The following is an 11,276-nucleotide window of genomic DNA, read 5'->3' on the forward strand; positions in this document are numbered from 1 at the left end:
GACGTTTTATGCATATTATTTAATATCCAAACCACTCTTGGAGGTACTAATATTAATATTGCCATATTCAGATAAGAAAACTGAGGCAGAGAGAAGGAAAGTTACTTGCCTCCTGTAAGTTACAAGTGACAGGAGCCTGGTCAGGGTCATTTGACTACGCAGCCTGACCCTGAACTACTCTTTCCCCAGCACTTGTGGCTCCTCAGACTCCGAGTGCCCAGGCATTGCCTCTCCTGGCTTAGATCCCCATCCCTGGCCTGAACTAGGAGGTGGACTGCGGAGGGAGCCTCACCAGGCAGCACACTGGTAGAGTTGAGGGAGAGGCTGCCCCCTTCCTCCTAGGGACCATCAGGTCAGCTCCAGATCAGTCCCTCTGTGTTACTAGGATGTTGGGATCCCTAAATTTAGGAATTGACCAAGAAAGCACATGCATCTATTCTGCCTGACTCAGATGCTCCTACTTAAAGGATCACATTGCTGACTCACAGTGACACTACTAAAGTTTTGTAGGGCTCAGCAGCAAACCCTTTGTTTACAAAGACATTCCCAGAAGTCCTGGGCAGGCTGCAGGGGGCTTAGTGCAGAGCTACTTTTATGAGAACTCCAGGTCCTCTGTTGGCACTCCCCAGTCTAGGTACATGGTCATCCTTTAAACATCTTTAACTATCATGTATCTCTTGGGTTGGGCCCAGGGAGGAGATGTGCCTTGAAGTGGCCCAGATGCCTGTGGTCAAGGAAGCTGTGTTTTGGTCCCCAGGGGTAATTGAGCTGGCAACTGCTCCCAGGCTTGTCCTGCTCTGCCCCCTCCTGGAGGAAGGCAGCATCACCTCCCAGAACTTGGTTCCCAAACCTCAGGATCTTCCTTGGGTCAAAGTAAATAAAGTTTTCTCAAGCCAGTGAAAGTACAGTCAACTTTTCCTCTCTGTTACAGCAACTTCCAAAATACCTGTTGCTTATTTTCCAACCCCCAGCCAAATCTAGGCCTCATACTCAGACAATGACAGAAGTCTCCTCATCTCAGTGTCCTCAGTCTCTCCCTTTCTCGTTCTGTCCTTCACACTGCTGCCCAAGAACCTCTCCAAAACGTCATACCAAGATCCTTCCTTGCCTACACCCCTCCTCATCACTCCCAGGCTCACCCAACCTGGTCTCCTGATGGCCGTGCCTCTGCCTCAGCCATGCTAAGTGGCCCTCCTGCATGCGGCTGACATCTTCCATACTAGCAAGGCTTTGTCCCTGGCATATCCTCTGCCTGGAAGACCACCCAACTCTCCAGGAGTCAGCTAGAGGGCTGCCTCTTCACTATTTCCTAGGCATAGTGACAGTCACTCCCATCGCCTGTGGTCCCACAGTCTCGGTCCCCAGCTCTTTCATAGCATGTGTCCCCTTGCATCGTGCTGCTTCTGCATTTCTCCCTTAGAATGAGCTTCTAGTAGTAGTGGTGACTTGTTCTTTTCTCTGGCTACTGTCACCAACCCTGCTTAAACAAGCCTGTCAGGTAATAGGCCTCAGGAAATGTAGACAGGTTGTTTTCTTCTGTGGTTATTGAGTATTTCCAACATTACCTGTTGGAAGATAGGAACAGAGCTTCCTTATCAGTGATGGCCTGATCCACACCTCCAGCCCTAGGGACCACACAGAGAAAGCAGATGCTTGGCCTTCTTGGGTCATGCCTTAGTCAGAGAGCCCCAGGGTCCTCAGATCTGCAGGGCTCAGGAAAGGGTGGAGCCTCCTTGGGGCCCAGGGTGTGGTCTCCTACAAGGCCATTTCTCTCCAGGCCTCTACTTCCTCAACCATAAAGTGAGGAGGTCAAGCTCAGTTATCTTGAAGGGCTCTCTACCTCTGAAAAATCACAGAGAATCTTTGTTCATCCCTATGGACAGTATTCAGTCTGCATGGTCCCTGTGGACAGTTATTTCTTGGGGTGGTCAAATCACTACCCAGGAAAACGTGTAGGCAGAAAGAATAAATGTCCTGACCCCACAGCTTGTCCTGTGGCCTTCCAAAGGGCCTATGAGCATCCAAGTGATCCCTAAAGGGGGGGGGGGGGGGCAGCCTGGCATGATTTCCATTTTCTTTCTATTTCCATCTGGGCCTGCCTACCCCATCCCTTCCAGTGACCTTGCCAGGCCATTATTCCAGGAGTGCCACACGTACCTCTGGACAGCCTTAGCTTTTCAGATCCTGATTTGTCCCTCTGTAGCTTCCCCAGTTCTCCACCTTGGTCTCACCTTGGTGCTATTTATGGGGGTCTTCTGCTAGGTGGTTGTGATGCAATGACAAAGGCCCTTGGGGAATTCACAGTCTAGTCCTGAAGACAGTAACCCCAAGGACAGTAGTATGTGGGTGCTACGATACAGGGCAACACTGTCTTGCCAAGAAGCAAGGTGCCCTGAGTCCTCAAGGGTTCATGTGCACTAGCCAAGTGAAGGGGTGAGGGAATAAAGTCATTTTAGGCAGTGGAAGCCCCACATGCAGAGAGTGAAGATAAGAAAAGGTGTAACTTGTCAGGGAATGACAGGGAACCACTGAAGTTATCAGGCAGCTGGGGTAAGAGGAGCAGAGTGCTAGAGGGGAAACAACATCATTAGGGGTTCAGTGTGTATGTAGCAGAATCACCATCCTTAATGCCTAATTAGCTTGTAGGAGTCAACAAGCAAAGAGCAGGATGGGGTTTGGGGTGACACCCAAGATTTTGGCTTGAACAATTGTGCAGGTGAGATGCAGGAAGAAAAGCAGGTTGGAGGGAGGAGAAATTATTCATTTAATTTGAAATGTCCTGTGTTTGTGGTGTCAGAGGGACATGCAGGAGGACCAGGAAGCAGCAGGATATGAGGGTTTCCGAAATGACCAGCACTGGCCCCCTCTTCCCAGAGAGCCCTGAGGGTGAGAAGCAGAAGTCATCTGGTGGCTTGGCCACAGGGCCCCAGGGAGACCATTTGCCTCCACCACCACCATCCTCTGCCTTCCAGGAAGCACTGACTCTGTCACCAAGTGCCATTCTGGGGGCAAAGTCTGGTCCAGCTGTGGTCTAACAATAAAGCCTCCCAAAGCTGCCAGTCTTGGGGCAGGCAAATGAACTCTCCCATCTCAAAGGGAATATCCCAAGTGTTGGTCCCCTCAAGGTCAGATCAAATGCAAGTCCCTTCCCTGGGGGACAGGAAGCAAGGCCAATCACCTGCTTCCCATGACCGGACAGTCGCTTTCCTTTCCCTGCCCCAAGTTCCTCATCACCTCCCTCTCCATCCTCACCACTATCCTGTCTGATCTTCATGTTTATTTGAGGAGCCTTTAAATGCACAGAACCAGGTCCTACCCCTGAAGATTGATTCAGTTAGATCTGAGGTAGTACCCAGGAATCTACTTTTGTCAGGTTCTTGGGTGATTCAGATAACCAGCCAGGTTTCAAACCCTGCACTGGGGAATCCTCCACCCTCCCCAGGCTCTCCCTCTTCAGGCATCTTATTTGGGGAGTCAAAATCTGAGAAAAGGAAAAACATTTATTTTCGACATGTCCAAGGTCCCAAGTGGGGACAGGGGCAGAATTTCCCCTTCCACCTGAGGGCTGAAGCCCAGTCTGCTGCTCTGGTTCAGGCTTGGGAGATGAGCCACCCTTGGGATGGGACAGTCACTTGTACTGAGGAGAGAGTGGGGGTACAAGTGGGGCAGCACAGACACTTAACATCTTGTTGATGTCCACCTGAGTTGACTTATCCATCTCAGTCTTGAGGAGGCCGCTGACCCCCAAGCTGGGCAAACCCCCAGGCTCCTCTCCAGCCTCCTCTCCAAGGGGAACCAGAGCATGGGTGGGAGACATGAACATATTGGGGCAGGGCAAAGTGAGGCCTGAGCCCAGCTCACCTGCCACCGGCAGCAAGGCTGGCAGTTGTTCCACACATGCCTCCTCGGGGACCAGGGTCAGCTCAGACTCAGGTTCCACCTCAGCTTCAGCTTCCCTATCCCCTTCCCCTGCCTCGTTCAGCTCAGGGTTGCAATAGTTGATGTACTGGTACAGGGGCCGTAGGCGCTGGGCCTTTCCTGCAAAGACCCGGGGCAGAGAAGGGGCTGGAGCGCCAAGCTGTGCCATGTCAGGAGTCCAGCAGGCAGGGGGAAAAGAGAAGGCCCAGGGACTGCCACTCACGCTCCAGTGCCAAGGGCTCTGAGGGTGCAGACACTGTGCTGGCCACAGCTGGGAGCAAGGAGGTCCCCAGACTCTTGCGTTTCTTGGCTTTTTTGTGCTGTTTTGCAGACTGTGAGGGCTCATTCTGGCTACCCTCCAGGTCCTCCCTCTGCAGCGGCAGCCCCTGGGGCAGCTCAGCTTCAGCCCTAGGATGGGCTTGGTGGCTAGGCCCTGGGAGGCTGGGGGATAGGAGGCTTGAGGAGGCAGCCTTCAGCCTTGGTTCCTGTACCCTGAGCCTAGGGAATAGCCCTGCATGCCCACCACCCCAGGCCCAGATTCTTGTCCCTTTCCTGGTCAATGAGGCCCCAGGCTGGACAAGGACTAAGAGCTCATGTGAGCTCAGTCCCCTACAAGGCCTTGAGACTCCCTCTCATAGGGACAGAAGGGGAGAGGAGCGATGGTGGTGGCAGGGAATAATGATGCACCCTGCAGGAGTACAGGAATTTGGAATCCTACTGGGATGTGACACACACATACACCCACCAGCCCCACTGCTCCTTCCCTCTGAAGGCCCCCTCACTTGACTGGCTTCCTCTTGGGACCATGACTGGACCTCACAATGGTGGCCATAGGCCTGGAGCCTCTCTCCTCTAGTGCTTCAACCTCTGGCTTCAGCCGCTCTTCCTCCAGCTTGACTTGTTCCTCCTGGAGCTCTGGCTCTGAGACTGGTCCTGCTGGACACTTGTCTTCACCCTGGGTCCCGCAGGCCTCATGGGCTGACACCAGGCCCTGGTTTCCCATCACTGGACACTAGAGGTGACACATAGGTAACTGGTCACCATAGCCAGGCAAAGGATACAGGGATCAGTCATTAGACACCCAGTGTGGATGAAGGGCACCAGCCCATGCCCCTGCCAGCCTGTGAAGCCTGTCCTGGTAGTTAGGGGGTCAACACACGGTTTGGCCTCCTAAAACACCGAGGTCAAGAGTTTAAAGACTAGACAGCCCTGACGTTCACCTCAGAGCTCTGAGCATGGCCACCGAGCACCTCCAAAAGCCGTGCAGTCCCCTCCGCTGTCCCTTCTTGGGCACCTGGTCGCCTCTCGGTCCCTGCAGAGGCCATGGCTGCTCGGAGTCAGCACATCCTCGACCGTTGCTGGGGAGTGGGGGTCGGAGACAGGCTCTGAGGGGCTGCGCTGGTGTACCCGGGAGACTGGTCCGGAGGCGAGAGCCCGGGTGGGAAGGTCAACTGGCAACAGCTCAGCTACACCCTGAACTGGAACTACAAGCCCCAGAAGACTTTGCGTCAGGGGCATTGGCCCCTGACCTCAGAGACGGAAACTACTGTTGCTTGGCAACAGCAAACCTGTCGGGTTGCAGCTTCGGGCTGCAAAAAACTGCTCTGGTGAGCCCCCTGCCTGGTGTTGAGGGGGAGGGGCCGTGAACGGATCAGGGAAGTGGGCCAGGAGCCCAGGCGGCTAGTGCAGGCCGCGGAGCGGGAATGGAGGGCACGACCGGGCTCACGGTCGGGTCCAGGGAGTAGGCACGGGGCTGAGGAAGGAGGTCCGGGACCCCGGATACGCAGCCTGGCAGGCCTCGGTGCACCATTACAGGGCGGCGACGGCGGCATGTGCGAGGGCCCGTCCCGCATTTCGGGGCCCATCCCCCCAGACCCTACTCTCTGTCCTGACTACTACCGACGGCCCGCCTCGGGTGAGTTGGGAGGTGCCGCGGCCCAGCGAGGCCCGAGCAAGGCTCGGGTCCCGCTCCACCACTGAACCCCGCACTCTTCCCTGTCTGACCCCTCAGCCCAAGGGCGCCTTGAAGGAAACGCGCTGAAGCTGGACCTGCTGACCTCGGACCCGGATCTGGACGCCACCCCGCCCCGCGGCCCCCGCATCCGTCCCGGAGCCAGAGAGATCCTGGAGCGAGGCCGATGCGGCGTGGGGGGCATGTTGCTGCAACTTGGGGGTATTTCCCTAGGCCCAGGGGCCTCTCCCAAGAGTAAGTTCTGGGCAGAAGGGGCAGCGAGGCAAATCTGAGAGAAAAAACTGCTACTCCTCCTGCCCTGACCTGGGCTCACGCTTTGCCTCTCTGCGTGTCAATTTCCCCTACTATAAAAGGAGGGGGAAATGAACTATCTTTTCCCACAAGAGTACTGAAATGAGGTAGTCCTCAGGAAACCCTAGCTCAGCTTCATGAATTCAGGCATCAATGAAACGTTTGTTGTTTAGTGCCTACAATGTGCTAGGCCCAGGAGGTGCTACAAAAGCAGGTTGAAGACAAGCATGGACTATCACTGAGTCAAGGTGGGAGACAATAGGCAAGTAAGATGAATATTATATACAAGATAATTAATGGTATACTTCACAATAAGAATGTAGAAAATAATCAGGGATAGAGTAAGATAATTACCATGTCAGGAAGGAAACAAGATGGTGACTTGGAGTGTCTGTATAGGGTCTCACTTAGATGGAGAGGTCAGGCCTGTATGTGAACTGGTATGAGTTGGATTTCATGGGCTGTAAGTAGGGCAGAGCCTGGCAACATCTTTTTCCCAGGGAAGGACCCTAAAGACCATGAGAAGGAGAACCTGAAGAGGATCAAGGAGATCCAGAGGCGCTTCCGTGAGCAGGAGCGCAGCCGGGAACAGGGCCAGCCCAGGCCCCTGAAGGCTCTGTGGCGCTCACCCAAGTATGACAAAGTTGAGTCCCGGCTCAAGGCCCAGCTGCAGGTACCTGGCTTAGGGAGCTAGAAGTATTGTCCATCTTATTTGCTAAGAGGCAATTATATTCTGATCTGAGTTATGGGGAGGGAGGAAAATCACAGGGGACTAAGGTAACAGGGGACTAAGAGATAGCTGGTTCTGCTGCAGGGGATTCTCAGAAGTGGCGATGGCTGGGTGATCCTGAGGGCCAGAGGAATTAGGCAAGGGGAGAATGGAAGAGAACATTCCTTGGAGATGAAACATCACAGATAGAAGTCCTAAGATCAGAGAGAGTGTGGGCAGTGGGGATGCTGTGTAGTTTACTGTGAGGGGATAAGAGCATGAAGGTAGGCTAAGAAGTCATCTGGACCCATATAAAGGGCCACATAACACTTTTCAACCTTTATTTCTAAGGGCCATGGGAAGGTCTGGGATAGGGGTATGGTGGTGGGATTCTGTCTTGAGTAGATGGTGGCACCATTTCTCTATCGAGGGGTCTCAGAAGGAAGAGCAGGGTTGAGAAAAGACAGTAAGGTCATATGTGGGTATGTTGGAGCTGCAGCATTTGTGGGACTCCCAGGGGGTGGGAGTGTGTCCAGGAAGCAGATGGAGAATCAGGTCTGGATCTCAGGAGTGAGACCCAGGAGTTATTGAGGATCTGGCTGAGGACAATGAGACCAGGGAAATGACCCTGGATTTGTGGGCTCAGAGGCCTGCTGTCAATGACCTCGGGGGGGACATATCCAGGAAGCTTGGCTAGGAAGGAGAGAAAAAGAATGGTAACTGGAACCAGAACTGAGGTAGGAAGGGTGGTTTGTTGTTAAAGATGTGAGAGACACACATTTAAATGCTGATGAGAAAAGCTCCTTCAAGAGGGAGAAGGCCCATAGGGCTGGGGATAGAGGCTCAGTTTTGAGAACTTGACCACAGCCTGACTGATCCCTCTTCTATGCCCTGCCCTCCAGGAGCCTGGCCCTGCCTGTGGGACAGAGACCGCGCACTTCCTGCGGGCACACTCTCGCTGTGGCCCTGGGCTCCCACCACCCCGTGTCCCCAGTCCCCAGCTAACCCCACCAGATCCCAAAGCCAAGGTGAGAGTGTGTGTGCTAGGAGGTGGAGAAGGGATCCTGTGGGGTTCAGAGGCACAACTCAGTGCTGTCTTCCCATTGCGCTTGCCATGTCCTGCAGGGGCCAAGCTTGGGTGTGGACTTCATTAGCCACAATGCCCGCACTGCCAAGAGGGCCCCCCGGCGGCATTCCCGCTCGCTGCAGGTCCTGGCACAAGTGCTGGAACAGCAACGGCAAGCCCAGGAGCACTACAACGCCACACAGAAGGGTCACGTGCCCCATTAGTAGGTCCTACTATCCAACACCCAGGGTGAGGGGTACCTATGGCAGGTGGGAGCCAACATCTGCGCTGAGATCATCAACCTGAGCCTATGCATCCACAGCTTGTTGGAGCGTAAGGATCTGTGGCGACGGGAGGCTGAGGCCCGCCAACATAGCCAGCCGGATCCTGCCATGCCCCCTGGCCACACTCGCATGCCCGAGAACCAGCGTTTGGAGACACTAAGCAATCTGCTCCAGAGTGAGTATGTGGGCAAAGGGGACTGGATGGGGAACCCACTGAGGACCATACACCTCTAACACTAACTGTTCCTGGGCCCCATGTAGGCCAGAGCCAGCTGCTGCGTGAGCTGGTGCTGCTGCCTGCCAGGGCAGACTCATTAAGGGCCCAGGGCCATCGTGCTGAGCTGGACCGGAAGCTGGTGCAGGTAGAGGAGGCCATCAAGATTTTTTCCCGCCCCCAGGTCTTCGTGAAGATGGATGCTTGAGCCCTTTTATAGGGGTAGTGACAGGGGTCCTAGCTGAGGATCACTGCATGGTTGCAAAGGACAGGGTCAGGCCCCATCATAGAGTCCAAAGACATAAGCAGTAGGTGGGGAACAGTATCCCCACAGCACTTTTCTTAGCCACTGGTGGCTGCAGAAGGGCCCTCCTAGCCCAGCCTCTTAATCCCTTTGTCAAAATTAAACTTTTTATACACAGTGGGATTTGTTTCCATACGCGCTTTTCTTACCCTAGAAATTACCCTGGTGGCCCTCCTGGTGCTCGACTGCAGAAAAGTCTCTCTGCTGCCCTTATCACTCCTGCCTCATGTCCAGGGAAGAAGGCAAGATTGTGGGGTCAGGGAGGAGGCTGGGACTGGGACACAGAACACCCATAACTGCATTTGTAGAAAACCTTTAATGTTCCCCAATCTGAGAGGGCCCTGTGAGCAAGCTAAAACCCCCACTGGGGAAGTCCCCTGGAGTGGCAAAGGGCTGCTTCCTTGTGTATCAGAGGCTGAAGCCACTACCATCTCCTCGCATACTACTCCCCCAGCCAGAGCTGGCTTGCTCCTGATCATCCAGGGATGGCAGAGAGCTGCGGGAACTTGGAAGTAGGCGGCCTGGGTGCAGGTTCCAGCATGGAGGCCCCTGAGACAGCCCATTGGAACAGGGAGGCTGGCGGTTCTCAATGACTAGATCACTACTGTCATCATCGCTATCGGGCTCAGCAGGCCCAGGCCCAGCAGAAGGAGGCCCTGTCAGACGCCCAGATGCCCCACGCACCACATTATTGCGCTGATTGGCTGGCTTGACAGTGACAATGAGGTTGTGGCTGTTGGCGACCATCATATCTGTCACTTGGTCCAAGGTCTTCCCAGCCACCTCAATGCCGTTGACTTCGAGGATCTCATCACTGACTGCCAGCAGCCCTGTACTCTCAGCCAGGCCCCCTCGTACCAGGCGAGAAATGAAGATGCCTGGGACCCGTTCCAGGCCCTGGGGAGCTACACGCACGCTCATGCCATCTCGGATGTAGAAACCTAGGGGGCGGTCAGAACCATGCTTGTGCAGCCTCACCCGCCGGTGGGTCTCAGGCAGTAAGTCCACGTCTATGACTGAAGAAACCTGGCGGAAATCTTGGGGCAGGCTGATTAGGAGGGGCGGCCGGGTGCGCAGAGGTGCCACTGGCCGAAGTAGGAGCCCTTTCTTACGCCGTTGCAGAGAGTTGGAGGCAAAGGCCAGGCCGCTGGAGTCAGCTTCTGCTGCAGGAGAGGGAGGCGCTGAGATCAGAGACCCTACTCTCCCACTTGGGTCCTTTTCTATCATGCCCAGGTCAGGGGAAGGGGACACTAGCTATTTCCTACCACCTGGAGGTCAGGCCAAGGACAGGGGTTGCAGAGCGTGAAGCCTGGGCACCCTGGGCATAAACTAGCCCCTGGAGACCTGCCCTGTCACCTTACCCCACAGAGGTTGCCCACTGTACCCCATTCTCCTCACCCCGCTTCTGCACTAGCAGGCGCAGCGGTGGGGGCCCGCTGGCCAGGGCCCGGTGCAGGCTGTCGTCGTTGGTGAGGGGCAGTAGGTCGCCGTGAGCATCTGTATAGCCAAGCAGCACGTCCAGCCCTGGGATCTGATGCACCACACGCAGTAACCTCAAAAACTCTTGGAAGCCACTCACCGAAGCGCGGGGCAGCGCGAAGCGTCGGAACTCGGCGTCAAACTGGAGGCAGGGGAAGAGGAGGGGTCAGGACGGAGCCTACGTCCTTTCTTACCACCGGTCCCAGGGTGGCAGGGGTGTGAAGGCGGGCTGCCGCAACAGCTGCAGCCTTGTGCCCAGACCTCAGCTCCAGTACAAGGGACGCTGTCCAAGGTCTTCTCCCCGCCCTCCAGGTAACCCAGGCCACAGAGGGGCTCTAGAGGCCGACAGTGAAAGGAAGGAGGATGGGTGCGGGAAAGCGAGAAGAAAAACCGGAGAATGGGACGTGGAGGATGGAGGAGAGAGAAAGGTGCTGGGACCAAGGAGCTAGGAAGGGGAGAATGAGGGAATTGGAGGCACCTAGTGCCAAAGCCGGAGCTAGGACTGGAGGGGTCCTTACTTTGCTCTTCACCTCCACGATGCTGTCGGGACTGCGCGCCGGGGTTCTCTGTGGCCTGGCCATGGCGGGGCCGGGCGGGCCCGGGACAGTGCGCCAGGCGGCCCGCCGAGGCGCAGGTGCACAGCCCGGCCGCCGGGCCGGCCGGTGCCGCCCCGCCCCTGGCGGTAGCACTCGCCCCGCCCTCCCATCCTCACCATGACGTCAAGGGGCCAGCTACGGAGAGTGGAACGCGGAGTCCACGTTTCCTAGGAAACGGTGCTGGGGCTAGAGACGTTTTGTGTGCTCTTACGTCATTACGCTACGGTCAGCGCGTTCTCGGAGACTGGGGGAGGTGCTCGGCCAATCCGAGGGGAGAGTGATACCTATTGGGTGCTATCTGTAATATTTCTACCGGCCTTACAAGACTACTAGGAAACTGAGTTACAATACTTGCTGAATCCTTCGGGGCTACACGGCGTTGAAGGGACTCGGGCTAACCTCGGCCGCAGCCTCAGGCCCCAGATTCCTCCCTCTCCATCTGA

At 55.7% G+C, this 11,276-nt stretch overlaps 3 protein-coding genes across 3 annotated transcripts; 1 reads left to right on the forward strand and 2 right to left on the reverse strand.

Moving 5' to 3' along the window:
• Window positions 1–3,628: 3,628 nt before the first annotated feature.
• Window positions 3,629–5,243, reverse strand: C18H16orf86 (chromosome 18 C16orf86 homolog). The gene is made up of 4 exons (XM_016220324.2): window positions 5,139–5,243; window positions 4,701–4,930; window positions 4,142–4,374; window positions 3,629–4,038 (listed from the first exon to the last, which is right to left on the reverse strand). Exons 1-4 carry the CDS (start codon window positions 5,241–5,243, stop codon window positions 3,629–3,631), a joined length of 978 nt encoding a protein of 325 aa, XP_016075810.2.
• A 427-nt stretch (window positions 5,244–5,670) lies between these two features.
• ENKD1 (enkurin domain containing 1) lies at window positions 5,671–8,881 on the forward strand. Its single transcript, XM_016220323.2, has 7 exons — window positions 5,671–5,833; window positions 5,930–6,124; window positions 6,682–6,854; window positions 7,793–7,918; window positions 8,016–8,179; window positions 8,279–8,415; window positions 8,502–8,881. The coding sequence occupies exons 1-7, from the start codon at window positions 5,749–5,751 to the stop codon at window positions 8,660–8,662; spliced, it is 1,041 nt and encodes a 346-aa protein (XP_016075809.2). The 5' UTR covers window positions 5,671–5,748; the 3' UTR covers window positions 8,663–8,881.
• Window positions 8,882–9,067: 186 nt separating this feature from the next.
• PARD6A (par-6 family cell polarity regulator alpha) lies at window positions 9,068–10,818 on the reverse strand. The gene is made up of 3 exons (XM_087827411.1): window positions 10,756–10,818; window positions 10,157–10,379; window positions 9,068–9,921 (listed from the first exon to the last, which is right to left on the reverse strand). Exons 1-3 carry the CDS (start codon window positions 10,816–10,818, stop codon window positions 9,167–9,169), a joined length of 1,041 nt encoding a protein of 346 aa, XP_087683537.1. The 3' UTR covers window positions 9,068–9,166.
• Window positions 10,819–11,276: the final 458 nt, after the last annotated feature.

Source organism: Miniopterus natalensis, chromosome 18, assembly GCF_054644295.1.
Source record: "Miniopterus natalensis isolate mMinNat1 chromosome 18, mMinNat1.hap1, whole genome shotgun sequence".
Lineage (NCBI taxonomy): Eukaryota > Metazoa > Chordata > Mammalia > Chiroptera > Miniopteridae > Miniopterus > Miniopterus natalensis.